Source organism: Pistacia vera, unplaced genomic scaffold, assembly GCF_008641045.1.
Source record: "Pistacia vera cultivar Batoury unplaced genomic scaffold, PisVer_v2 Contig44, whole genome shotgun sequence".
In the NCBI taxonomy this organism is placed as follows: Eukaryota; Viridiplantae; Streptophyta; class Magnoliopsida; order Sapindales; family Anacardiaceae; genus Pistacia; species Pistacia vera.
The window spans coordinates 455,859-480,690 of NW_022196268.1; the positions used below are offsets into that span (position 1 = coordinate 455,859).

Genomic DNA, 24,832 nt, shown 5'->3' on the forward strand with positions numbered 1-24,832 from the left:
GCACAGACCTGGTTCATAGTCAAGAACCCAGTAGCCAAACCCAGCTAAAAATCTACCATTTAAACGCCAAAATCATTGTTTCAAAGCCTAGAAATGATAGAAATCCAATTTCCTAATGATTTCTAGTATTTATTTGCATTAAAAACAACTAAAAAACAAACTTTGACTTTGAATTTTTTTTTTGAACGGCCATGAACAAATAACATCAATTTTTTATTTTTATTTTTTATTTTTTTTGCAAAACATCAAGGCAAAGGTATTTTTTGCTCTAATACCAAATTTTGAATTATCTGTGATCCTAGATGCAGAATTGACAAACTAAAGGAATCAAAATAACTAAAGATAAAACAAGAAACTTAGCTCTAGCCATTGATGCTCTCAATCACACACTCATGTTTTCTCTCGCGTTTTGGCTCTTCTAAGCTCTCAGAACACTCAATGTGATGGTGTATTTTGTTTGAGTTAAGTGTATGAGCTTAAGGACCAAAATCTCAATTTATAGCCAAAGCTCCCATCAAGCTTTAATGGCCAAACTTAATGGTTGCCATGACTCTAGTTATAATGTATACAAAAACTGAAAAGAAACGTTTGAAACTGAAGCAAAATGTGGACTATTAATACAATAAACTGATTTAATATAAAATCAGTTTTCACTTTTACGTCGTATGTAATGTCAATGTTACAAGTTAATCATCTTCACATGCTTAACAACAAGTTCTTCAGCTCAATTGACCATCTACTCATTTTTGGGAACTTTTGCTTTGCATTTCATTATTTTTAGTATTTTCACTATCATCTCATATTCTTATTTAGTTTATCTTGCAGCTAGGAGTAGTCATCGAAGCACTCATGAAGCATTCATCAGCTAGGGTTAGAGACGTCGCTTTACCTACCTATAGAAATTTGCTAAATTTGATGCCTCCGTCTCAGCCGAATTGGAACTTTGACATTGCAGATGATTTAATTGATTGACGGTAGAATTGGAACTTTGAAGCTACTGATGATCTACTTGACTGATGGTAGTGATTGATAAACACAATATAATTCCATTCTGTTTTATTGAGCTTAAAACTGTGCTTGTAGTTAGTTTACAATTTTCAAATTAGAAGTTGCAATTGTTTATGTTTTAGGATTCACTTTTGTTTTAGGATTGAGCTTGAAACTGCGCTTGTAGTTAGTTTACAATATTCAAATTAGAAGTTGCAATGTTTCTGTTTTAGGATTTAATTATGTTTTAAGATTGAGCTTGAAACTGCGCTTATAGTTGGTTCACTATTTTCATATTATAAGTTGCAATGATTTGAATAAAAGGTAGCCAAAAGTCAAAAATCAACCCCGACACCACCATTCACCTCACCAGCTTCCACTCATCAAAATCCTTATCATCCCCACCCAAGATCACCCATTAGTCGAGTACGCTTTGGGTCACGTGTGTTTAGGGGTGCTTGTGTGTAGGGCGTATGCACACAGGGGTAGGTAATATGAAGTTTCAAGTTCATGTTGAATTTGTGTGCCTTTGAGTGATAATTTTCTGACTGTTAGATGGTTTTCCACCTATTAGATCCAGTTCTCCAGTGAGTGAAATCTAAATCCAACTTTCCAATCTTAGTGAAATCTGAATCCGGCTTTCCAATCTTTGAACTGTTGAAGGAAAATGATTATGAAAGTGCAAACTCATGTTGGCTCAATCTTGCAGCATCTTTTGTCGAACAATATTTGATAAAGAATCATATAATATGCAACCTCGCGGTAGACGTGTGAGTAGAAGCCAAAGAGAGGCGCAATCCAAGTTGGAGTCACAACAGAAGTCTAAATGTTTCATGATCTCATTCACCATCAATATGATTCGTCTCATCGATCACTTCACTTTCATTATTTTTTTTCAATGATCTATCATCTTTTACATTCTTTTCATCAGCATGATGTATAAACTAACAATATCCGAACCATTCAATCAATCATACGTTCCAATCAACTCTTGAATCACGATCGATCGCATCGCATCACATCACATCACATTGCAAAGCAATAATATTACCAAAAATCTCTTAACTAAACCCCAAGACTTGTAATTATGAATTACTAAAGCAAGCATTTGTTCATAACTTTGCTTCTTTGCCATGAAAACCCTATTTCATAGCTCTCAGTGAAGAATGATAATTCAAATGGGCATCCCACAAACTCTTCAAAGGAAATAAACGACAAAATAATTTAAGGATATAACGGGCAAACAGAGTCTACAAGTACATTAAGGTCACAAACTTTACAAACATCAGAAGGGAAAAATAATGTTATTGAAAAAAAAATAATGCTATGCATGATACGAGTTGTCAGTAACACGATACAAAAACTACACACCAAAATTGAGAACACTATTGATAGAGAATAATCAGATGGAAAATGGCAAAATGACCAAATTTGAGGTGAGGAAGGGGGAGGAACTGAATTCTCCCAAGAATTGATATGATGTTTAAGAAAGCAAATCATCAATAACTAACTCAATTTTACACATCAAGATAATGACTAGGTTTTTGAGATGCTATAGTATTCACTTTCCAATTTCAAGTTCTTTTGAGATTTCTCTTGTAAGCCTGAATTGTGTACTGTATGCCAAGGGAAATGGGTATGAGTAACTAGAAGTTTCCTCCAAAGATCCTGCATCACAATATTAGGAGATTAGATGGCTCTAGAGCTAGAAATGATTTTGTTTCTTAGCTATCACATCATATTTCAAAGAAAATGCAAACTCTATTGGTTTGAGTCAGTTACTAGCAGTAGAAAGAAACAATTTAAAGGACAATACGCAAACAAGCATCATCAAACATAGGTTGCATAACCTAGGTAGAGTCTTGTAAGGAGCTAGGGTATAATGTACTAGGATGCTTCATTGCATGGTTTTAAATTGCATTAACTTGAACAAAATTTTGATGGTTAATTAGGACACCACTATTTGGTTTCAAAGATTGAAACAAAAATTACAAAAAGATGACTTATCCACTTGTTATCCAAAGAATCAATCAGGAAGCCAAGCACAGAACGAAAGATTGTAGTATTAAGGGTAGGAAGCATATTTCAGTTTCAATTAATTTATTATATACATATAGGAGAATACTTACTAAGCTAAATGGTTTCATGTCTAAACATCATAGATTTAAACCAAACATACATTATAATTATTGTAAGCATAAAAGAAAAGTGAAAAATCAACCTAGACCTTCTCAACTAAAATAGAGAATTTATTCACAAATTTTTCACTAAAGATAGTCCTCAAACAAGACGATACCTTGAATGTGTTATTTGGCATATTTGAGTAGGATGTCTGTTAATGTAAAATGTTAAGTAAAAACTAAAAAATTCAAGTATTTGAAAATGAAAAGAGGCATAATGAGAACCTCTAGAGATGCTAGATACTATGTCTTATGATGGTGTATAAGGTGGGCTATGACAATTGTACATTCGTCAGAGGACTAAGACAAATTAGAAGTTGCAATGGATTGAATAAAAGGTATTCTAGAAGTTGAAAATCAACGCCGACACCACCATTCAATCCACCGGTTTTCACTCACCAAAATTCCATCATCCCCAACCAAGATCACCCGTTGGGTTGCGTACGCATAGGGGTGCTCGCGTGCAGGGCGCGTGCACGCAAGTGGTAGGCAATATGAAGTTTCAAATTCATGTTGAATTTGTGTGCCTTTGATTGATAATTTTTTGATTGTTGGATGGTTTGTGTGCGCGCAAGGGATAGAATGCTTCATTGCATTAACTTGAACAAAATTATGATGGTTAATTAGGGCACCACTGTTTGATCTAAAAGATTGAAACAAAAATTACAAAAAGATGACTTGTCTGTTATCCAAACTATCAATCAAGAAGCCAAGCACATAATGAAAGATGGAATGTTGGGATCCCACATTGAAAGGGAAAAGGGTGGGCATGTGGGTTATAAAGGCTTGGGCACCCTCCCNAAACGGTTAACCGAAAAACCGGTTTTCTTTAAAACCGGTTCGGTTTCGGTTCGGAAATTTTTCTGAACCGAAAATTCGGTTCGGTTCAGCAAAGCGGTTAACCGGTTCGGTTAACCGCTTTTGAACACCCCTACTGACAGATAAAACATTTCTGAACATACTTGTTAACGTCTCTCTAAAGCCTTAGCCAAAAGTATTGTTCCTCAACTAAAGCTATTGTCTTGTCCCGACCGAGATGACCATTAAGACCACCTGCATGTAATTTGGCAATCAAATGTTCCCGTAGAGATCCTTGAGGAATGCAAAGTTAGTGTTGAAAAAACAAGAAGTCATCCTGTAACAAGTATGGTTCTCTAGCCCATCCATGCGAGCATTGAGCCCAAACTTCCGTAAAGTCTTCATCAGTGGCATAGACATCTTTCAAACATTCAAACCCAATGACCTCTGATTACATGGTAATGAGTAATTTTGCTCACCGACTCAAAGCGTCATCTACCTTGTTCTATTGGCCGGTCTGGTGCTTGATTACAAGAGTGAATCGTTGCAAGTAGGCAACCCATCGAGCATGCATACGGTTAAAAGACTTCTGGTTATTGATATATTTTAATGCTTGATAATCTGTATGCAACATGAACTCACGCTAGAATAAATATTGCTCACAATATTAAATTGTGCAAACCACGACATAAAATTCAAGTGCGTAAGTTGTCCACTTCTGTCTAGCGTCACTAAGTTTTTCGCTGAAGAAAGCCACAAGTTGTTTTTCTTGGGATAACACTGCACTGATTCCAATAATAGAAGCATATGTCTCCACCTCAAAAGCTTCCTCAAAATCAAGTAAAGCTAGTACGAGGGTGGTGGTCAACTTCTCATTGATTAGCTCAAAACTTTGAGCAGCTTCTTCACTCAAGTAAAATTTTCCCTTCTTAAGCCATTTTGTGATTGGAGCCATAATGGAACTAAAGTTGCAGATGAACCTCTTGTAAAAGGTGGCTAGTCCATGAAAGCTTCTTACCTCATTGATTGTCTACGGTGTAGGCCATTGTTGGATGACTTGAATTTTCTTGTTATCCACGTGGATTCTATTGGCACTGACAATAAACCACAAAAACATCAAGCTAGAGGTCATAAAACTACATTTATGGAGGTTAATGAACAACTAATTTTTTTGTAAAGCTTCAAGGATTTTCCATAAGTGTGATAAGTAAGCAGACTCTGATTCATTGTAGATCAAGTTTTCATCAAAATAAACTATCACAAAATGTCCAATAAAAGGTTTTAGAACCTGGTTCATTAGTTGCATGAAGGTGCTGAGAACGTTGGACAAACCAAATGGCATGACAAGCCACTCATATAGACCTTCTTTTGTCTTGAAGGCAGTCTTTCATTCAACCCCTAGTTGGATGCATAGCTGATGGTAACCACTGCGTAGAGCGATATTTGAGAATACATGTGCTTCGTATAACATATCCAACATATCATCAAGGCACGGGATGGGGAAACGATATTTGACGATGATCTTATTGATTGCTCGATTGTCCATACACATCCTCCACATTCCATTCTTTTTAGGGACTAACAATGCTGGTCATAGCATATGAGCTTTTACTTTCTTGTACTACTCCTTTCTTTAATAGCTCCTCTACCATTTCTTGAAAGATGACAAGCTCACTTGGGCTCATTTTGTAATGAGGAAGGTTTAGCAAACTGGTTCCCAAGATAAAATCAATCTGGTGTTGAATATCTCATAGGGGAGGCAATCCATCTGACAATTCTTCAAACATAATATCTTTGAACTCGTCAAGGAGTGGCTGGAGCAACTCTGGCCCATCAGTCAACTAAAACCTTTTTTCTTCATTTCGTATGACCACAGCAAACACGACTCGCTCTTATTTTACTTCTCTCATGAAATTCTTTCGAGTACATATCATAACAGTCTTGGCCGAGTCTGCTATAGGCTTGGACTTAGTGGTTCCACCGAATGGGCAGAGAATGAACTTAATCCCATCTTTGGAAAACATACAGTGGCGGATCCAGGAATTTCACTCGATGGGGGCAAAAAATAAACAAAAAAAATTTAAACCAATCATAACTGTACTTTTTTTTCATTAGGATGAACTTCAACAAAAAGTTACAAAATACAAATACATATATTCAAAAAACACAATTTTTTTACAATTGTCCTCGACGAATTTTCATATTCTGAAAATGTTGGATAATCATCTCATCGTCAATTGTATTAAATACATCTTTCTCAATATAGGTGACCAAACAATCATTCATCCATTTATCTCCCATTTGATTGCGTAACCGACTTTTCACAATATTCATTGCAAAAAAAGCCCTTTCAATAGTTGCAGTCGCAACTGGTAAAACCAATGCAAGTTTCACAAGCTTATACACCAATGGATACAAAATGTCTTTTTTAAACCAAACTAAATTCTTAGCCAAATCACCAATTCCTTATAACTTAGCAAATTCATCACAAGAACGCATGTCAATAACATAAGTCTCAGCCTGGTTCTCAAGTATCATCAACTCAAATGCAGAAAAATCAGATGGATAAAACTGGACAAAAAGAATCAACTTATGTTTGTCAAAAGCAGAGAATGAATTACTTGGATCTAAACATGCCATACAAAGAAGCAACTCAGTAAAACGAGTGTTAAGTTCTTGAAGTTGCATATCTATCACAGTATAAAACAATTCAATTCGATAGTGATGCAAATTTGTCATGTGCTCAACTCTCCGTCGTGGCCGCCCTCGAATTGCAAACATATCATCCATATTCAAAATGGCAATATCATGTTTTTGGCAAAGTAAAGAAACTTCACTCAACAAAGATTTCCATCATTCATCTCTCAACAACTATAACCGTTGTTTGGAAACTTTGACTAGAGCCATAACATTTACAATGTCTTGATCTTTTCTCTGCAATGCTTGTGACAACTCATTAATAATTGCAATGTACTTTTCATCATATGTAAGTTAAATGCAAAATCAAAAGAATAGATTAAATCTAATAGATTACATGCTTCACCCCTTTGTTCAGGATTTAAACCATCTTCTTCAATAACCTCAAGCACATCGCCCACAGAGGATAACAAAAGGATTAAGTTGATCAATGTATAATAATACGAGCCCCAACGTGTATCACCAGCTCGTTTTAGACTTGTCTCTTGATTCAAACCTCGTCCCTTGCTAACTTCACCAATTTCCAGTGCTTGAACAAGTTTATTAATTTGGCTCTCCTGAAGCATGTCTCGACGCTTACATGAACCTCTAACCACATTTATCAGATTAGTAACCAAGCTAAAAAATGAAGCAATAGAAATGTGATTTTTTGCAACGGCTACTAATGTCAACTGAAGTTGGTGAGCAAAACAGTGAACATAATAAGCATATTCATTCTCCCTCAAAATCAAACTTTTCAGACCATTAAATTCTCTTTGCATGTTACTTGCCCCATCATAACCTTGTCCACATAATCTTGACAAACTCAATCCATGTTGACAGAATAATGACTCAAGAGTCATCTTAAGTGATACTGTAGTTGTGTCACTAACATGTACAATGCCAAGAAATCGCTCAAGTACATGACCCTTTTTATCTACATAACGTATGGCAATAGCCATTTGTTCTTTAATTGACACATCACGAGACTCATCAATCAAAATTGAAAATATGTCATCTCTAAGATCACTAATGATAGCTTTTGTGGTTTCATTTGCTGCAGCATTCACAATATCTTTTTGAATCACTGATGCTATCAATTTAAGATTCCCAGGTGCATTCTTCAAAAAAACACTTTTAAAATGTTCATTATGTTGAGCTAGAAAATGAAGAAGTCCGAGAAAGTTACCTTGGTTCTTCGAGTCTTTAGTTTCATCATGACCACGAAATGCCAACCCTTGACGCAAAAGAAATCTAATGCAAACAATGGATACAGTCAAGCGAGTTCATTATTCAGGTTCCTTAAAAATTGGTTTCTTGAGTGTTCAATTGTCCCACAATAATTTTGATTTCTATGGTTCGACTTCTTCAGTTGGGTTTCTGCTTTTGTTGTCTTACTAACTGCTTCATCTAATGTCCACACGGTCTGCATTGCTACCCGATCTTGGATATTGGTTCTCAGGCCATTGATATATCTTGCTACTTGTTATGCATCGGTCTCAATCAAGATGTTACGAGTTGAGTCTTTGAAACTCCTCGGTATACTCTCGGACATAGCGAGATTATTGCTGACAATTCTAATAAAGCTAATAAAGGTACTGCTCGTAGTCGGGTGGAAGGAATCGAGCGTATAATAATTGCTTCATTTGTTGCCAAGTTCGAACTGGGGACTTTCCCTGTTGTCTACAATTTGCTTTGATTTGTTCCCACCATGCAGAGGCTCCTCCTTTGAGTTTGTATGCCACATATTTAACGTGGGATTCGTCCGGGGTATTCATCAATTCAAAATATTTCTCGACTTCTGAGATCCAATCAAGGAAGTCTTTGAAATATAGTGTACTGGTAAAAATCAATAAATCTGCTCTGATTTTGAGGACTGGCGTGGCTCCTACATCTTTTTCATGGTCTGAACCGGATGAGTCATCCCTAGGTGGAGGGGGTTGAGTTGTACCTGTAGGTTGTATGGGATTTGTTCTTGGTTTGGGTGGGTTGTCAACATGCAGATTGCACAACAATGTCATCATCTCACGATGGTTTTGTTGTTGTTGCTCCTATTGCACTCGGTTTTGTTCTTAAATGGCTTGAAGGAGTTGGACAATTGTTGGGTTGGATTCAGCCATTAGACCAGCCAGGAAAAACACTGCTCTGATACCAAATGGCGTAGCGGAAGAGATTCGTTGGAGGAAAAATGCTACCAAACAGGATACTTGCACTAGCAAAATAACCTTAAACTATTCCAAACACCGAGTAGAGGATAAAGAATAACAATTGTTTATTCAAATAAGGGATGACTGATTATATAGCTCTTAGGGGCTATTTATTATCATGACTCTAACTACTTGAGAATAACAAAAGGTAAAATAGCCTACTAGATAATGATTAAAAATGAAAATGATAACTTAGAATAAAACAAATTAAAATGAAAGAAAAGTCATCTCATGCTACGTTGATGTTTATCTATTGGTCTATGCTTATCCTATGCTACTTTGGTGCTACGTGTCTCCTACTATGCTATCCCATGCTACATCAGTGACTATTGGGTGAGGAGTTAAAACCAGCAACTACCTTCATCAACAGGCATGACCCAATATATGGGCTTAACCATGAGGAGTGTTAGAGACCCACACCGACTAAGCACGCTCAAGCCCACTGGTTTATAAAATGAGGTAATCCTCCATTTCAACAAGGTCTTATTGGTTAGGAGTCATGCCCACCTCAAATTCTATCATTATTGAAACTCTTGTGTGCAGTTGGCATGGGTTTAAAAATACAATGTTTATGGTTTTCTTTAGCTGCTGATAATTCCACTTCACATTTGCTTTGGTATCTGTGGAAAATTTTCAATGTCAAGAAGATGATATCATAGTGTGTGTGGAGTTGTGTTGGGTTTGCAGTGGCGGTAGGGTTTAAGTGGAATAGGATAGTGTGTCATTGTAAGTTGATATATCACTAACTTTGTATTTCCTTTTCAACTTTTGGATGCAGTCTTTGGAGTCGTGGAACATGGCTGAGAATAAGAGCATGACAATTGTTGCTCATGACAATATAATCTCAGCATTGGCACGGTCACTTGTGACAGGAATGGTGGCGTTTACAAGTCATGACAACTCTATTAAGTTGTGGAAGTAAATCCTCCATGATGCAATGTTAAAAAAAAAAACCTTTCTTATGTAATGACATGATAGTTTGTATGGTTTCTTAGGGTGATGATGTTGAGAGTTAGAAAATTTGTTGTTTAAGTTTCCAATTTCGGTTAAGTTTGTGAAAACCTTTTGCTTGGATGTTTCAAAAGTATAGGAAATTTTTGGTATGGGGTTTGGTGGATAGGGAACGAGAAGGGGAATTTCTCCCACAGGAATGAGGCGAGTAAAATGATTTTTCCCCATAGTGCGGGGACGGGGACGAGAGCCAGCCTCGCTATCAATCAAGTATATAAACAATTGTGCATATTGACATCACATTTGTTTTCTTCAAAAAGAAAAAAAGAATAACAAACTTATAAATTATGTAAATATGCAAATCAATTGAAAGTTAAAAACAATAAAATATGATAAAATAAACCCAAAGAATTTAATGCATATATGTTGTTGATCTAGCTCATTTTATCTTGATTATTTCAAAATAAAACTAGGGTTTATGATGTAGGAAAAAAAAAAAAAAAACTTAAATTTTAAATTAATAGCAAAAGACTTATTCTAAATGAATTATGTATAAAATACTTTTGACTTTTATTTAGTAATATTTTATAAAGAATAAAATTGTAATTAAGTAGAAAATAATAATTGGGGTCAACTAAGATAACACCCGAGGGGGGGGGTGGCTCTGGGCTATTGCATCACTTAATTTAAAATATCTTTTCCAATTCAATTCAATTTTCATTTGAAGTTAAAGAAAAAAATATTGTTAAGAAGTGTAGTTTTGAAAAAAATCATAAAGTATATACAGAAATTACTTAAAATATTCCCCTAGATAACCATCTTTACTAATTTTAATTTTTAAAATGTTAAAGGTTTGTTTAAAGGATAAATTTAGCCACAAAATTACATGATTTAACCTAATTCCCCTTAATAAAATATATCAAGGACAAAAATGGTCATAATACGCTAGATTGTGTAGTTTAGCCTGGTCTAGTATGGGCTAACATACTTTAATTAAACTGTTAAAGCATATTGCTAAATGCTAGGCTCGGGTTAGACTATCGAGTCTAGCATTATATATTAGTGATATATTATTTGTTGTTTCATTAAGAGTACAATCTATAAGTCATTGGATTTTATGGTTGGAATTTTTAATTTAAATAAAACCTACACATTTCATGGAAGTATGATTATTGAATTGACTATATATATCCAAACCCTAAATTAATTGTTGGTTTAGGCTATTGTAACACAAAATTTTGACATAGATTTATGACACATATTCATAGTTATTGATTCAATGTAATCCAACGGATTTGAATGAGAAGCTAGTGTTAGTTAATTTTTAATGCCAACTAAACAATTTTTAAGCTATTAGATTTGTGTCACAAACTATATCAAAATTTTGTATTACAATAACTTGACCTTTTTTTCTTAAAGGTAATACTATATTTACAAAGAAATCTTACAAAGATCTTCATACAAAGTAATGTGACAAAAAAAAGAATAGAAGAGTAAATATAATGAGTTTTTTGTTTTACTCTTCTATTTAATTTTTGTCACATCACTTTATATGTGTGTAAGATTTTTTATAAGTATAATATTATTGTTTTTTTTTTTTAATATTTTTTATTTAAAATATAGCTTACAAAATAAGAATTGCAACTCACAAAGAGGCTTGGGCCTCAACCAAGTGTAAAAATGGGCTCATAATTTAAAAAGCCCAAGTCTCACTGTTGCCATAAGAGCCCACGCCTACCACACGTCAGGTGCGCACTACGCATNTTGAAGTGAAAAATAAATAATTGCAAAATTGCCCAAGTATATATAAATGCAAAAGGTTGCATTTTTGTTCATAACACACATTGTTCACTCAAAGCAAAACCAAAACTCTCTCTAAAAGCCACGACCACTCTCTAAACCTCTCAAGGTGGTGTTAAAGTGTGGAGGTCTCATTACTTTGAGGCTGATCTTCATCAATCCAAAGCAAAAGAGTAGGTATAATCTCTTTTCCTAGCTTTGTTTGAAAACCGGTTTTTTGAATCCAATTTTTTTTATGCTTTCTTCTCCATTTCCACCACTCTTCATGCATGCATGATGATCTTTCAATAGATTGACCTGCTAATGAACTTTAGTGCTTGCTACTAGTGAAGGCGGCCCTAATGTCAACAAAGCAGCATGATGTAAATTGTATTTGATTTCTTTTTTATTCCAAGGTGATGTAAATCGTATTGAATCTGAAAACTGATTTCTTCTTTGTAATTAGTTATTAGAAAAGTGATTGAGTTGAATTCCATTATTTTGCCTTCGCATGTTTCAGGAGAAGAAAGGAAAATTGGCATCTTCTCATCACAGATTGATAACCATGGATGTGAACTACTTGTTAATACAAAAGTTGATCATTTCGAAGATTCAGCAAATTCCTCTACTGCAGTTTCTGCGTCTGCTAGTAAAGTTGGAATTCTTCAATATATGGAGCAATTGGAGTCTGTTTCACTGATTTTAAATAATGGCACCCCTATTTCCAAACAAAACTCTGTTAGAACTGTTGCTGCAATTAAAAAAAAGTTCCCTGAAAACAAGCTTAACAAATTGCAAGCAGATTTCAATTGCTGATGTAAAATGTACTGCCTGCAAGCAGCTGCTTTTTAATCCGGTGGTTCTTAACTGTGGCCATGGTACACTTATACACCTTTCTTAAATTAGCCAAATTATGTGTTCCTTATGTTTCAGTTTGCTGTGCAGGGAACAAAAAATCTATGCTGATATTAATACTTTTTTGTATTTTTCTCTGTAATTTTTCAGTATACTGTGAAACTTGTATCATCAAACCAACTAATGAGAAGCTCATGTGTCAAGTTTGTCAATGCTTGAATCCAGGGGGACTTCCAAAAGTTTGTTTGGAGCTCAATCAATTTTTAGATGAGCAACTTTGCAAAGAATATGCAGCAAGAAGAGATGTTGTTGAGCTCACAAAAGCCCTAAGGAAGCATGAAAGCACTACAATGTGCATGTCTCAGTGCTGAATTAATTCATCCTATCTCCTGTGCATGGCTACGCTAATTTTTTTTTCCCAGTTCTGCTTGCATTGATTTTATATGCTTTGTTTGCCCCACTTTTTCTTTGCCATGTTTTACATTCTGCATAGTTCAAGGTGTGTTACTTGTACTGATGGCCTGTGTTTTCAGGTTGCATGAAATCTGGTAAACTCCGGTCCCTAGTGAATTCTGGAGAAGATATAACATGGTGGGCAGACCTGCACCCAGCGGTTCATGTTAAATTTGGTTGTGATTCTTGTGGGGTAAATTTTTCTCGTTTCTATCATGCTTACAAGATATCTTCCATTTTAGTAGCATGATCTAATCAATATCATCTTCCGTGATCCTTCTTTGATTGCCTCTATCTATTTGTCTATGAAAGTGCAGTCTTCTTGCTAAACTGCTAGTGTATAGGGCATATGTTGGTACTAATTTACCCTGGGAGTAGATTTACTATGATCAGCACCTTTATTTGCTTCAGTCTGATTAATGCTTGAAAGTTAGGCTAGCCTTTTTTATTTAGGAGCTAAAATGGTAAAGATGTTTATGTTTTTGCTAATATCCCTTATCATGACTACAAATAAAATTTTGTATGATGATTTTGTAAATAATAAGAAAATTGCAAATGTGTAAAATGTTATTATGAAGCACATTCAACAGGCACACATGTGCTGGTGACTAAATATGTTAAGAGAGTTGATGCATTGGACATACTGTATTATTAGTGTTAATGTTGATATGATAGCTTGGCATGTCTAAGCACTCTGGATGTTTCCCATATGGAGAAAGATTTTTCCTCTTTTCGGGGTTCAAAAGTTATTTTGGTGTCTTTTACTTCTATGGAAGAACTTTCTTATTCTGTATCTGGAACACAGTCATGCTTAACCTTAGTGATGTCTACCGTCCACCATGTTGATTTAATATATTAAGTTTTGTTCTTGGATCTTGCTGGGAATCGTTAGTCATGTTCTTCATGTAGCTGGTAAACAAAATGTTGGATTACAACTATTTGCAAGCCACTAGCACCCGAAAAATAATTATTTTGTTGAGTTCAAATGCTTGTCGCAAAATAACACCCAAATTTGTTTCGACAAATGTTTCCAATAATTGGGGAAAGATACAAGTGCATAGATTGTGTGGAAGCTGTTGGCTTCGATCTTTGTGGGCATTGTTACCATACTAGGTCCATCATTCCAGGACGGTTCAATCAGCAGCATACCCGGTTGGAGCTTGTGAAACCAAAAAATATTCACGATATGATGGTAAGTGTAGACGTAAAAATCTACTTGTACGGAAAGGGGGGTCTGATCCTACGGGGTTGAGGCCACTAGCGATATGCTGTACCTGCACATGTAGGAAACACACGCGTGAACCGAACAGGAAACACTGGGGTGGTGTTTGCCATAGGCACTCCGATGCTCAAGTTAGCAAGACTGAAAGGCTAATATAGTGAGGGCTAGGGAGTAAAAGGTTACCGGAAGTCTAGTCGGGGACTGTGACTATGGCGGTGATGCGAAGCTCTCAAGTCAGAGCTTTCGCTGTGAAGGTAGAATGTAGTCCCTTCTGAGAGGGTTGGCCTCTGCTTATATAGTGATTGTCTGGTCTCCCAATCCTGGTAGAAGTAGGAGTCCTAGTATGACTCTAATGCAAACCCTAGAAGAATTAGGGCCGTGGTAAGTTGTCTTACCAGTGTCCGAATAGGAAGGTGATTCTGATTAGGAGAGTAACTTCGAGCAGGAAAGTGATCAGGAGTAGGAAAGTATTCTGAGGGGGTCGTGGGCTCTAGATTCACCCATGGACCTAGGAAATGGACTGGGATTAGGAGGCTCGTGCCCACGTGGTTTGGGCCGGCTATACATTGTACTGAATGGGCCTAATCCGATAAGGTCATATCAGGATTGGGCCTGGCTTCTTCTTCATTGTCACATCCGTTTTCCTATTTAGGCCAAGGACGATTTTTGGCCCTAACAGTTTGCCCCCCACTCTCTAAGTTAAGAGTGTCTTAAGTCAGAGAGTAGGAAGCGATCGATGGGCGCTCCGTCGTCCTTTCGGGATAACCGGTTGTTGGTGTAGCTAATCCTGCGGGTGACTTTTATCCCGGGGTCGTTCGGTATCCACTGCCGATCCGGAGTAAGCCATCATTGGAGTGTTGTGCCCGATCGGTGTGAAGGGCCGAAGGACGGCCAACGAGACTTTGGGGGCTCGTAAGCTCGTTCGGTACGTCCTGCCGACAGGAGGGGTGAGGTGTTTCTATTGTCGCAGTGTCCGCTCGGTGGGCTGGGTCGGATGATCATGACCGTTGAACTGGATGGTTTCTTGGTCGGGGTGTTTAGGCGATCGAAAGAAAGAAATATGCGAGCTTTAGCAATTGGATGTTGGTTCGTCCGCTCCGGAAGGACGAATGGGTCGTGCCCATACCTTTTTATCTTCAGAGATCGGGCCGGCCGTTCCCAGGCAATTCGGCCAGTCGGGAGGCTTGCTTGGACTCCTGAATCGTTGGCTGCTATCAGGTCCTAATCTGGCGGTCGCGGGTCGGCTCGGTCGGGGAGGTAGGGCGATTGGAGCTGATCGTGCAGATTCTTAGGTACCATGGATGCTTGCCACGTGTTCGGTAGATATCCAATCCTGGTTTTCGAGGCGGGAAAACGAAAAGGCGCTCTGACTCATAGCCAATCGTGGGCTACCACGCGTTTTAACCTGTTAGTTTTTCTTTTAAAAACGAGTGAACAGGCCGTTCGTCTCCCATTTGCAGTTCGTCTCCCATTTGTAGTTTTCCTCCATTTTTCTTCAGCAATTTTTTTTTCTTCTTTGTTTTTGGTTTCATTTTCACGTCGACAGCTTCTCTCGGTAGACTCCGGCTTTTTCACAGTAAACCTTCTTCCTTTAAGGGGTTTTTTTGTTTCTTCTTTGCGTTTGTTTTGGAAGCATAGGGTGAAGTTTTTAAGTTTTGGATATTTTTGACTTGTTCTGAGGAGTTTGGAGTACCGATTTTTAGAATAGGCGTGAATTTTGGTATTCCTGGTGGCTTTCCGGCAAGCTGGCTGGTTTTTTTGGTGTTTCTCTGGATATTTTGGATGGAATTTGGGAAGGCGAAGTCGGGTTAAGTGTGCGTTCGTTCGGTCGGTCTGCCTGACCGAACAGGGTGCCATCTTGGAGTTGTAGGTGAGTTAGGTCATCCAGTCCATCCAACTGAGGGGAGGGGTGTGCGGAGTGGATTAAAGAGTCGGTCGGTCGTCCAGACCGAGCGGGTGATTGTGTTGCTAGACCGGCGAGAAAGGATTAGTAGTGTTTAAGCTGACCTTGAGGACTAGTTGGTCGCTCAGGGCGAGCGAGGGGATACTTTGATAAAGGATCCGCTGGGTCGGTCACCCGGGGCGAGCCAAGGAAGGCGAGAATCAAGAGCTGGGTCGGTCGACCTGGAGGGTCGACCAAGGTTTAGGTTAAACTTCTCCGAGTAGGTAGGCTGGTACTGAGAGGCGAGTGGTAACTCTTTCTGATCTTGGTAGGTCGGTGTCTCGGGTCGGGTGGTTGATACTTAGCGTTTTTGGCAGCCAGGGGCGAGTCTTTCGATCGGTCTGTTGGGTTGGGCGATCGAGCCAACATGTCAGATTCTGAATCGGCTAGTTCGAGCGGGATTGTGGCGGACTCAGGGGATGAGTATGAGCGTGCCCCGACTATAGTGATGATGCTCGAGGGGGGCGTTCCTGTGGACGTGCCGAGTGAAGATAGTATAGCCACTCCAGGGTCGAGTGAGGCTGGGCCGAGTGGCTCGGGCAGGCATGGGAGGAGTGGGGAAGACTCCGAAGGGGTTGATAGTCCATCTTCTTCCGGAAGTGGCTCTAAGGAAGAGCCGAGCCAACAGGGTAGCGGGATTTTGACTAGAGATTATCTGCCCGTGCTGAAAGATAGTGATATATGGCACATCTGGACCTTGTATCACATTCCAAGCTCTGTTGATATCCGGATGCCGCGGTCGTACGAGCAAGTTGATTGGGAGGCAAAGGACTGGATCAGTGTTTACGAGAAGTGGTTTCATGACGGGTTGAGGTTGCCTGTGCCTCGCCTCGTCTGGGAGGTACTGAACCACTTCATGATTGCCCCGTCTCAGCTTATGCCGTATGCTTGGAGACTGCTAATGGCTTTGGAAGACCTTTGCGTTCGGAACCAAGTGAGGTTTGGGTTGCACGAGCTGCTGTATTCCTACTTCTTAAAGGAGAACGATAAAGAGAAGGGTTGTTACTTGTTGAACTTGAGGCACGATTGGTCTCACTTGGTGACCGACCTACAGTCCAGTGATAAGAACTGGAAAGACCGATATTTTTACCTGAGGGGTCAAGTTGTATTTGGAGAGAGAGGACAGGGCGAGATCCCGATCGGCTGGCGAGCTACTGGTGAGAGCTTAGTTGTTTCATTCGTACTTTGATTACTAAATCTTGATTGTGTTTTTTGTTTGTAGAGCTTGAGTTCAATCGGGCTGGACAGAGCGGGGACGGCTTGGACGTAGCGACCCAGAGGGTGTTAGTCATCCCATTAGAGCAGAGGGATTGGCGAGTAGTGCTAGCAGAGTCCAACCTGAGGACCAGCATTCTTTGGGCCGGGGTAGAGGCGATACAGAGAGGTACTCCCTTCCCCTCGCTGAAGCAGACTTGGGATGTGCTCCTGAGTCGATACTGCAACCATATCATTTTTGGTGAGTCTGAGCTGAACCCACTAACCGTTGGATAGTTTGCACTTGCAGAGTCGCTGATGAAGAAGTTGACTGTCCCGAGCGCGAGTGAATCTATCGCCTGACACCACGAAAAGAGGAGGAGGGAGTCTTTAGCTAGGGAAGACAGAAGAGCAGATGATGCGCTAGTGACGCCATCGAGTCAGCAGCCTCCGAGTCAGTAGCCTTCGGTTGGAGCCAGGTCGTCCCAGACCACGGTTGTGGATGAAGAGGCTGGAATGATTACCATCACGATTCCGGCTAATGCGTCGACTTACTCTGATGCCACTACCATGAGTAAGTTGGCCGACTCATTTTTGTTCCTGGCGGACGAGGCGCGGCTTAACCAGATGGGTGCAGTTGCTGCGGCTGATTGGGGGGTAGCTTGCGTCGTTTAGGTATTCAGTAGAGTTTGGTGATTTCTGTTTCTAAGCCTTGTTCTGATTGCAATATTTTGTTGTGCAGGTACTTACTAGCAGTCTTCACCTGAGAAAGTCTATTGTGGCGCAGGAGAGACGTATATAGGATGTGTCTAAGGCCAACACCAGCCTGCGCCAGAAGGAGATGGCGGCCCGAAAGGCTGAGCAAGAGTTTCAGCATCGTCTGAGGGATAGAAAGCATGAGATCGAGAGACTGAGGCGTGAGTTAGCCGAGAGAACCGCAAAGGTCGAGTCTCTCAGGGAGCAGTGCATCTCCATTGCTGATGATGCTATCATTAAGGCCTGAGGTGAGCTCATGCTGGAGTTCAAAGAAGGACGGACCTCTCATTGGGATCTGGATGAAGACATCTTGATTATGTAGGAGTTACTGGACGAGGGAGGTAGTCATCCGGGAGGGCAGGACGACGAGCAGGTGCCTGACCTCAGCCAGCCGAGGCTATCGGGTGTTGACGATGCGAGCGGTCAGGGTGTTGGGCCGAGCGCTGGCAGTGCAGATATGGTGACCGATTCGACGATGGGGGATGAAGCTCATGCTCAGGATACCTAGCTTTTATCTTTATTTATGTGTTTTGGGGGCCTGCGATGCCCTTTTGTCTGGCGTGTGTGCCATTTTTTTGTATTCTAAACTGGGCCGTTTGATGCTATATATTAACATTTGACCATTTTTGACTTCTGATGCTGTCTCCTTGGATGAATGAATTGTTGTTTCTTTACTTGTAGGTGCACTACGTCATGTATGTTACTTTAGAGTGGCCCAGTGACGAGGGCATGTAGGTCTTCTGTTGGGTCGGGTCAGTGCTTTGCTTGTCATTGGTGTGAAGACCATTCATTCGGTCTGGTCGACTGAGTGTACATTCCCGTGGATGAACGAAGTCAAGCTGGAGTTGATTTCTTGGGTCGGATCAGGCCGACTGGGTGGTGTGAATCATAAGTCGTGCTGAATTTCGTAGATCAAGTGGCGCCAATACGAAGGTGCAACTCGTGAATCGGGAAGGGTCGATCCGAGGATGTCATTGTAAATCAATCAGGGTCAATTCGAAGGTGTACGTACATTTATCGGGCAGGGCCGATTTGACGGTGTCAGTATGTTTATCGGGCAAGCCGATTTGAAGGTGTCTGTACGTTGATCAGGCGGGCCAATTTGAAGGTGTTCGTACGTTTATCGGGCAGGCCGATTTGAAGGTGTTCGTAGGTTTATCGGCAGGCAGGTCGATTTGAAGGTGTCCGTACGTTTATCGGGCAAGCCGATTTGAAGGTGTCCATACGTTTATCGGGCAGGCCGATTTGAAGGTGTCTGTATGTTTATCGGACAGGCCGATTTGAAGGTGTCCGTAATTCATTGACCGGGGTCGATTTGGAGACGAAAACTTCTGAATAGTACTTCATTAAATATCTGGCCATGAAGCCGACTGTCTAAGAGGAGATGGACAGGCCCACTCATCCCTTTAAAAGAAAAACAAAGTTCACCTAGTGATAGTAGCGTTTGAGGTGAATGGCATTCCAACCGTTGCTGATGTATTTGCCCTCGGGGGTCTGGAGTTTGTAGGCACCCTTCCCTACTGCTTTGATTATCTTGTAGGGACCTTCCCAGATGGGACTGAGTTTGCCAGAGTTGATCTCCTTGGTGTTTTGGAAGACCTTGCGGAGGACCCAGTCGCCTATCTTGAAAGTACGGATCCTCATGTTGCGGTTATAATGTCGAGCGGCCTGTTGTTGGTAAACTGCGTTGCGGATGCTCGCCCTTTCCTGTAACTCGTCCACAGTGTCTAGGTTCTGGCAAAGGTTGTGACTGTTTGATTCCTCGTCTGCCCATTGAAGCCTGGTGGACGGAACTGATACTTCAGCTGGGATGACTACTTCGGAACCGTATGTCAGGGAGAACAGAGTTTCACCAGTTGATGATCGAGTCGTGGTTCGGTATGACCAGAGGACTCCGGGTAGCTCGTCTACCCATGCGCCCTTAGCTTTCTGTAATCATTTCTTCAATGTCTGTATGATGGTCTTATTTGATGACTCGGCTTGGCCGTTAGACTGGGGGTTGCGGGGTGTTGAGAAGCTCAACTTTATTCCCCACATGTCACAGAAATCCCTGAAGTCTGAACTAATGAACTGGGACCCATTATCAGTGACAATCTCTTTTGGTATTCCGAACCTGCAGATTACATTCTTCCAGATGAAGGTTTTTACCTTTCGGTCTCTGACTTGTGTGAAGACTTCGGCTTCGATCCACTTGGTGAAGTAGTCTATCACAGCCAACATGAAGACTTGTTGCCCCGGTGTAGTAGGTAGCTTTCCCACGATGTCCATTCCCCACTTCATGAATGGCCAAGGTGTGAGAATGGAATGGAGTCGTTCTGGTGGGAGGTGTGAGGCGTGGGCAAACCTTTGACAGCTGTCGCACTTCTTAGTGTAAGTGGTCGAATCGGTGCGTATGGTCGGCCAATAGTATCCCGTGGTGATCACTCGGTGTGCAAGACTGCGCCCTCCCGCGTGGTTGCCGCATTCGCCTTCATGGAGTTCGGCTAGAACACTTTGGGCTTCTTCTAGGCTTATGCATTTCAGATAAGGGCCCGAGAATGACTTTCTGAGGAGTTGGCCCTCATGTATGGTGAATCTGGCGACTCTTGCTTTCAGTCGGCATGCTTCGTTCTTGTCAGCCGGGAGCTCATCGTCTTCCAAGTATCTTATTATCGGGGTCATCCAGTAGTCGGCTTGTTCAACGCCCATGGCCTCTACGGGAGACTTGTTCGGTGGTGGTTCCTTCCAGTTGGCTGGCCACTGCATGAATAAGAGGGGAATGGATGACTGAGAAGAACATAGGAGTGCCGAGCCAAGGTTGGCGAAGGCGTCGGCATGGTAGTTCTCAGCTCTGGGGATCTATACGATTGAGAACTCTTCAAATTTGGCCTGCAGCTCTTTGACCATGCTCAAATAGGATGTCATCTTTAAATCGCGTGCTTGATACGTGCCTTGTAGTTGATTGACTATGAGTTGGGAGTCGGACTTCACTTCTAGTCTCTTGGTTCCAATTTCTCTGGCCAAGGAAAGTCCAGCTAGGAGGGCTTCATATTCAACCTCGTTATTCATGCACCTGAACCCACACCAGATTACTCTTTGGATGATGTCTCCCTCTGGTTCGATCAGTACTATTCCGAGTCCGCTTCCATTGACATTACTCGATCCGTCTACTAGGAGAGTCCACTTTGAGGGTGGTGCGCCGATCATGCATAGTAATTCTCTTTCAGCCTTAGTGGTGGCGCTTGGTGTGAAGTCGGCAATGAAGTCTGCCAGTGCCTGGGACTTGACGGCGGTACGGGATTGATAGGCTATATCAAACTCACTAAGCTCTACTGTCCATTGCATGAGTCAGCCTGATAGTTCTGGTTTGTGCAGTATCTTCTTGAGTGGGAAAGAGGTGATTACAACAATGGAGTGGCACTAAAAGTATGGCCTGAGCTTCCTGGATGCATGGACGATGCATGGACGAGGGCGAGGGCCAGTTTCTCCAGTTGACTGTACCGAGTTTCTGCATCAAGGAGCGACTTGCTCACATAGTAGACCGGTAATTGCTTTGATCCTTCTTCTCGAACTAGCATTGTCGAGATGGCTGTCTCTGAGACCGCTAGGTAAAAGTAGACCTTCTCCCAGTCCACAGGTTTGGAAAGAAGTGGGGGTGTGGTCAGATATCTCTTCAGCTGTTGTAAGGCTTCTTTGCAGGAAGGGTTCCAGTCGAACTTCTTGGACTTCTTAAAGGCATGGAAGAATAGGTGGCATTTGTCAGCTGATCTGGAGATGAAGCGGCTCAGGGCGGCCACTCGTCCTGCAAGGCGCTAGACATCTCTGATGCAAGTCGGGGATGGTATGTTGAGGATCGCTCTGATCTGGTCGGGGTTTGCTTCTGTCCCTCGCTGAGTAACCATATGGCCCAAGAATTTACCTGATGAGACGCCGAATGAGCACTTGTCTGGGTTCAACTTCATGTTGTACTTCCGGAGAATGGCGAATGCCTGGCTAAGGTGGTCAAGGTGTTGTTCGGCGATTAGGGACTTGACGAGCATGTTATCGATGTACACCTCCATGGTCTTCCCTAAGTGGTCAGAGAACATTTTGTTGACCAGACGTTAGTAGGTGGCCCCGGCGTTCTTCAATCCAAACGGCATTACTTTGTAACAGTAGGTTCCCCTCTCTGTGATGAAGGCATCTGGATGTATCAGAATCTGGTTATATCCCGAGAAGGCGTCCATGAAACTGAGGAGTTCGTGCCCTGCGGTCGCATCTACCATCATGTCAATATGTGGGAGTGAGAAAGAATCCTTGGGGCAGGCCTTGTTCAAGTCAGCGAAGTCGATGTAGACTCTCCACTTCCCGTTCTTTTTCTTTACGACTACGACGTTTGCTAGCCATTCGGGGTAGTGGACCTCTCTGATCATGCCGTTGCTTAGGAGCTTTTCAATCTCTTTATTGACGATCCGGTTTTGCTCAGGTGTGAATTTCCTCCTCCTCTGCTTGACTGGTGGGTGATCCGGATCTGCCTTGAGCTGGTGGACCATTGCATCTGGATTGATTCTAGTCATGTCGGCGGGGGACCAGGCGAAGCAGTCTTCATTCTGTTTGAGAAATTCTATCAGCTTCTCTCTTGTCTCGGGTTCGAGGCGGGAGCCTATATGTGTCTTTCTCTCCGGGTTGTCCGGATGTATCTGCACTTCATCCAACTCCTCAATAATCAGTTGGTCAAGCTCGGTTCGAGGGGTTGGATGAGACTGTAATTGCTATGAAGAGTTTCCTTTGCCTTTGAAGGCGTTCTTGTAGCAGTCCCTAGAAGCTTTAGGGTCACCCTTGATCTCCCCGTACTCCTCACTTGGTTGGAAACCTGATCGTCTGGTGGAAGGTAGATGGGACTGCCCGCATGTCATGGATCCAGGGGCGGCCCAAAATGACGTTGTAGGGAGATGGGCAGTCGATCACCAGGAAGACGGTCTGTTTGTTTATTCCACTGGCGTAAATGGGAAGGATGATCTCTCCGACAAAGTATTTCTGCTCCGAGCTGAACCCAACCAGCAGTGTCGGTCGCCTATTGATGTTTGCTTCTTCTAGTCCCATCGCTTTGACTGCTTCGAGGAACAGGATGTTTGTTGATGAACCTCCATCTACGAACACCCTTTTCACTAGGATGTTGGCAATCTGCAGGGAGATGACTAAAGCGTCGTGATGAGGAGCAGCCAGGGTGATCGGTTCGTGATCTTCAAACTGAATTACCTGATGAGAGTTTGATCACGAGACCAGATGGATGGACTGTACTTCATGGTGGTGGCTGGCTCTAGCATATCGCTTGGCTGATGAGTAACTTACTCCACTGATCTCTGAAAATGAGTGAACAGAAACCTTTCGGTGTGGGTTCCCGCGGAGGGGGTGACGGTTCTTTGGAGCTTTTCTGGCTAATTGTGTTCTTCCCCTTGTCAGTAAGCAAATCACGGAGATGTCCCCTTTTCAAAAGTGCGGCAACCTCGAGCCGCAAGGCAATACAATCTCCGGTGTTGTGCCCATGGTCGCTGTGGAACTCGTACCACTTGGTTGTGTCTCTCCTTGCCTCAGGATTGAGCTTGGCAGGCCACCTGACAGTGGATCCTAATCCTTTCATTATTGTTACGACCTGGGTTGGCTCGACATTGAGGTTGTACTCTGGTATCTTGTGTTGGTTTGATCTGAACTGCCTATTATCATTTCTCGCGTGTTGGCGATCATAAGGCTTCTTGACTCTGCCCATATTGCGTGCTGGAGGTTGGTAGCGGTCCTCTACCGGTCTAGACTCTGGCTTCTTGTCGCTCCGCCTTGATTCGTATCTAGAATGGGTAGCTCGGTTCATCTCATCTTCCTCCCATCTTATCTGGATAACCGCCCGGGCCAGAGCATCTTCCATTGTGGTGCAACCCAGCTTCGTAAGTTCTTTGTACAGTTCTCCGTCTAGGAGGAGGCCCTTCGTGAAAGCGTCCACAACAGTCTCAGGGTTATAGGAGGGGATAGAGATCTTTTCTCTATTGAATCTGCTGACATATTCTCTCAATGGCTCTCCCCTTCTCTGGTATATTCGGTATAGGTCGGCCGATAGTTTCTCTAGTTTCTTGCTGCTGGCGAATTGCTCTACGAAGGTGTCAATAAGCTGGGCGAATGAGTCGATGATTCGTTCGAGAGGTTCGTGTACCATGGGAGTGCCGGGGCCAGATAGACTAGAACCGAAACTCTTGCATATGCAGGCTTCCCTAAGCGGTCGGGTATTGAAACTGTAAACATTCGCTGTGTGTACGAGGCTATGTGGTCATCCGGGTGGTGGTACCATCGTACGGTTTCATGTTGGGGATGGTGAATTTGGGGCATGTCGGCCAGGGCGATCTATCCACAAGGGTGAATCTGCGTAATTGTGGGGTTTGCTCTTCTTGGTTGGGACCGGCATACCTGGAATGCGTTTATCACTGCTTCGACGTCGGCCAGTCTTTGGCCAATACTTTGAAAGATTCAGCATGCATGAAGAGTGGTGGAGATGGAGAATGAAAGCATGAAAGCATGGATTAAAAAAAAAACGGTTTACATGCAAAGCTTGAATATGAGATTATACCTACTCCTTTGCTTTGGATTGATGAAGATTAGCTTCAAAAGGATGAAACCTCCACACTTTAACACCACTTGAGAGGATTAGAGAGGGCCTTGGCTAGGGAGAGAGAGCTTTTAGTTTGTGTTTGAGTGACAAGTGAATAATGACACAAAATGCAACCTTTTGCACTATATATACTTGGGCTATTTTGCAATTATTTATTTTTCACTTCCAAGCCCAATAAAATCTTATTTTATAAAGGGACCCCACGAATTAATATGCTAC

The 24,832-nt window shown here is 41.5% G+C and overlaps 2 protein-coding genes across 2 annotated transcripts; one reads left to right on the plus strand and one right to left on the minus strand.

Moving 5' to 3' along the window:
• Positions 1–6,431: 6,431 nt before the first annotated feature.
• On the minus strand, positions 6,432–8,073 carry LOC116144183 (zinc finger MYM-type protein 1-like). Its single transcript, XM_031429638.1, has 4 exons — positions 8,006–8,073; positions 7,831–7,895; positions 7,000–7,734; positions 6,432–6,655 (listed from the first exon to the last, which is right to left on the minus strand). The coding sequence occupies exons 1-4, from the start codon at positions 8,071–8,073 to the stop codon at positions 6,432–6,434; spliced, it is 1,092 nt and encodes a 363-aa protein (XP_031285498.1).
• Positions 8,074–12,097: 4,024 nt separating this feature from the next.
• On the plus strand, positions 12,098–15,920 carry LOC116144184 (E3 ubiquitin-protein ligase PRT1-like). Its single transcript, XM_031429639.1, has 5 exons — positions 12,098–12,456; positions 12,584–12,787; positions 12,967–13,079; positions 13,911–14,078; positions 15,747–15,920. Exons 1-5 carry the CDS (start codon positions 12,288–12,290, stop codon positions 15,918–15,920), a joined length of 828 nt encoding a protein of 275 aa, XP_031285499.1. The 5' UTR covers positions 12,098–12,287.
• The last annotated feature ends 8,912 nt before the right edge of the window (positions 15,921–24,832 follow it).

Excerpts from the sequence above, each read along its gene's own strand:
- LOC116144183 (XM_031429638.1), bottom strand. The coding sequence starts at position 8,073 with ATGCAGACCGTGTGGACATTAGATGAAGCAGTTAGTAAGACAACAAAA. Across the intron at positions 7,896-8,005 it reads GCAGAAACCCAACTGAAGAA|ATTTCTTTTGCGTCAAGGGT; the intron begins GTCGAACCATAG and ends TGTTTGCATTAG. Across the intron at positions 6,656-6,999 it reads TGAACAAAGGGGTGAAGCAT|ATATGCAACTTCAAGAACTT; the intron begins GTAATCTATTAG and ends ATACTGTGATAG.
- LOC116144184 (XM_031429639.1), top strand. The coding sequence starts at position 12,288 with ATGGCACCCCTATTTCCAAACAAAACTCTGTTAGAACTGTTGCTGCAA. Across the intron at positions 12,457-12,583 it reads GGTTCTTAACTGTGGCCATG|TATACTGTGAAACTTGTATC; the intron begins GTACACTTATAC and ends GTAATTTTTCAG. Across the intron at positions 12,788-12,966 it reads GCATGAAAGCACTACAATGT|GTTGCATGAAATCTGGTAAA; the intron begins GCATGTCTCAGT and ends CTGTGTTTTCAG.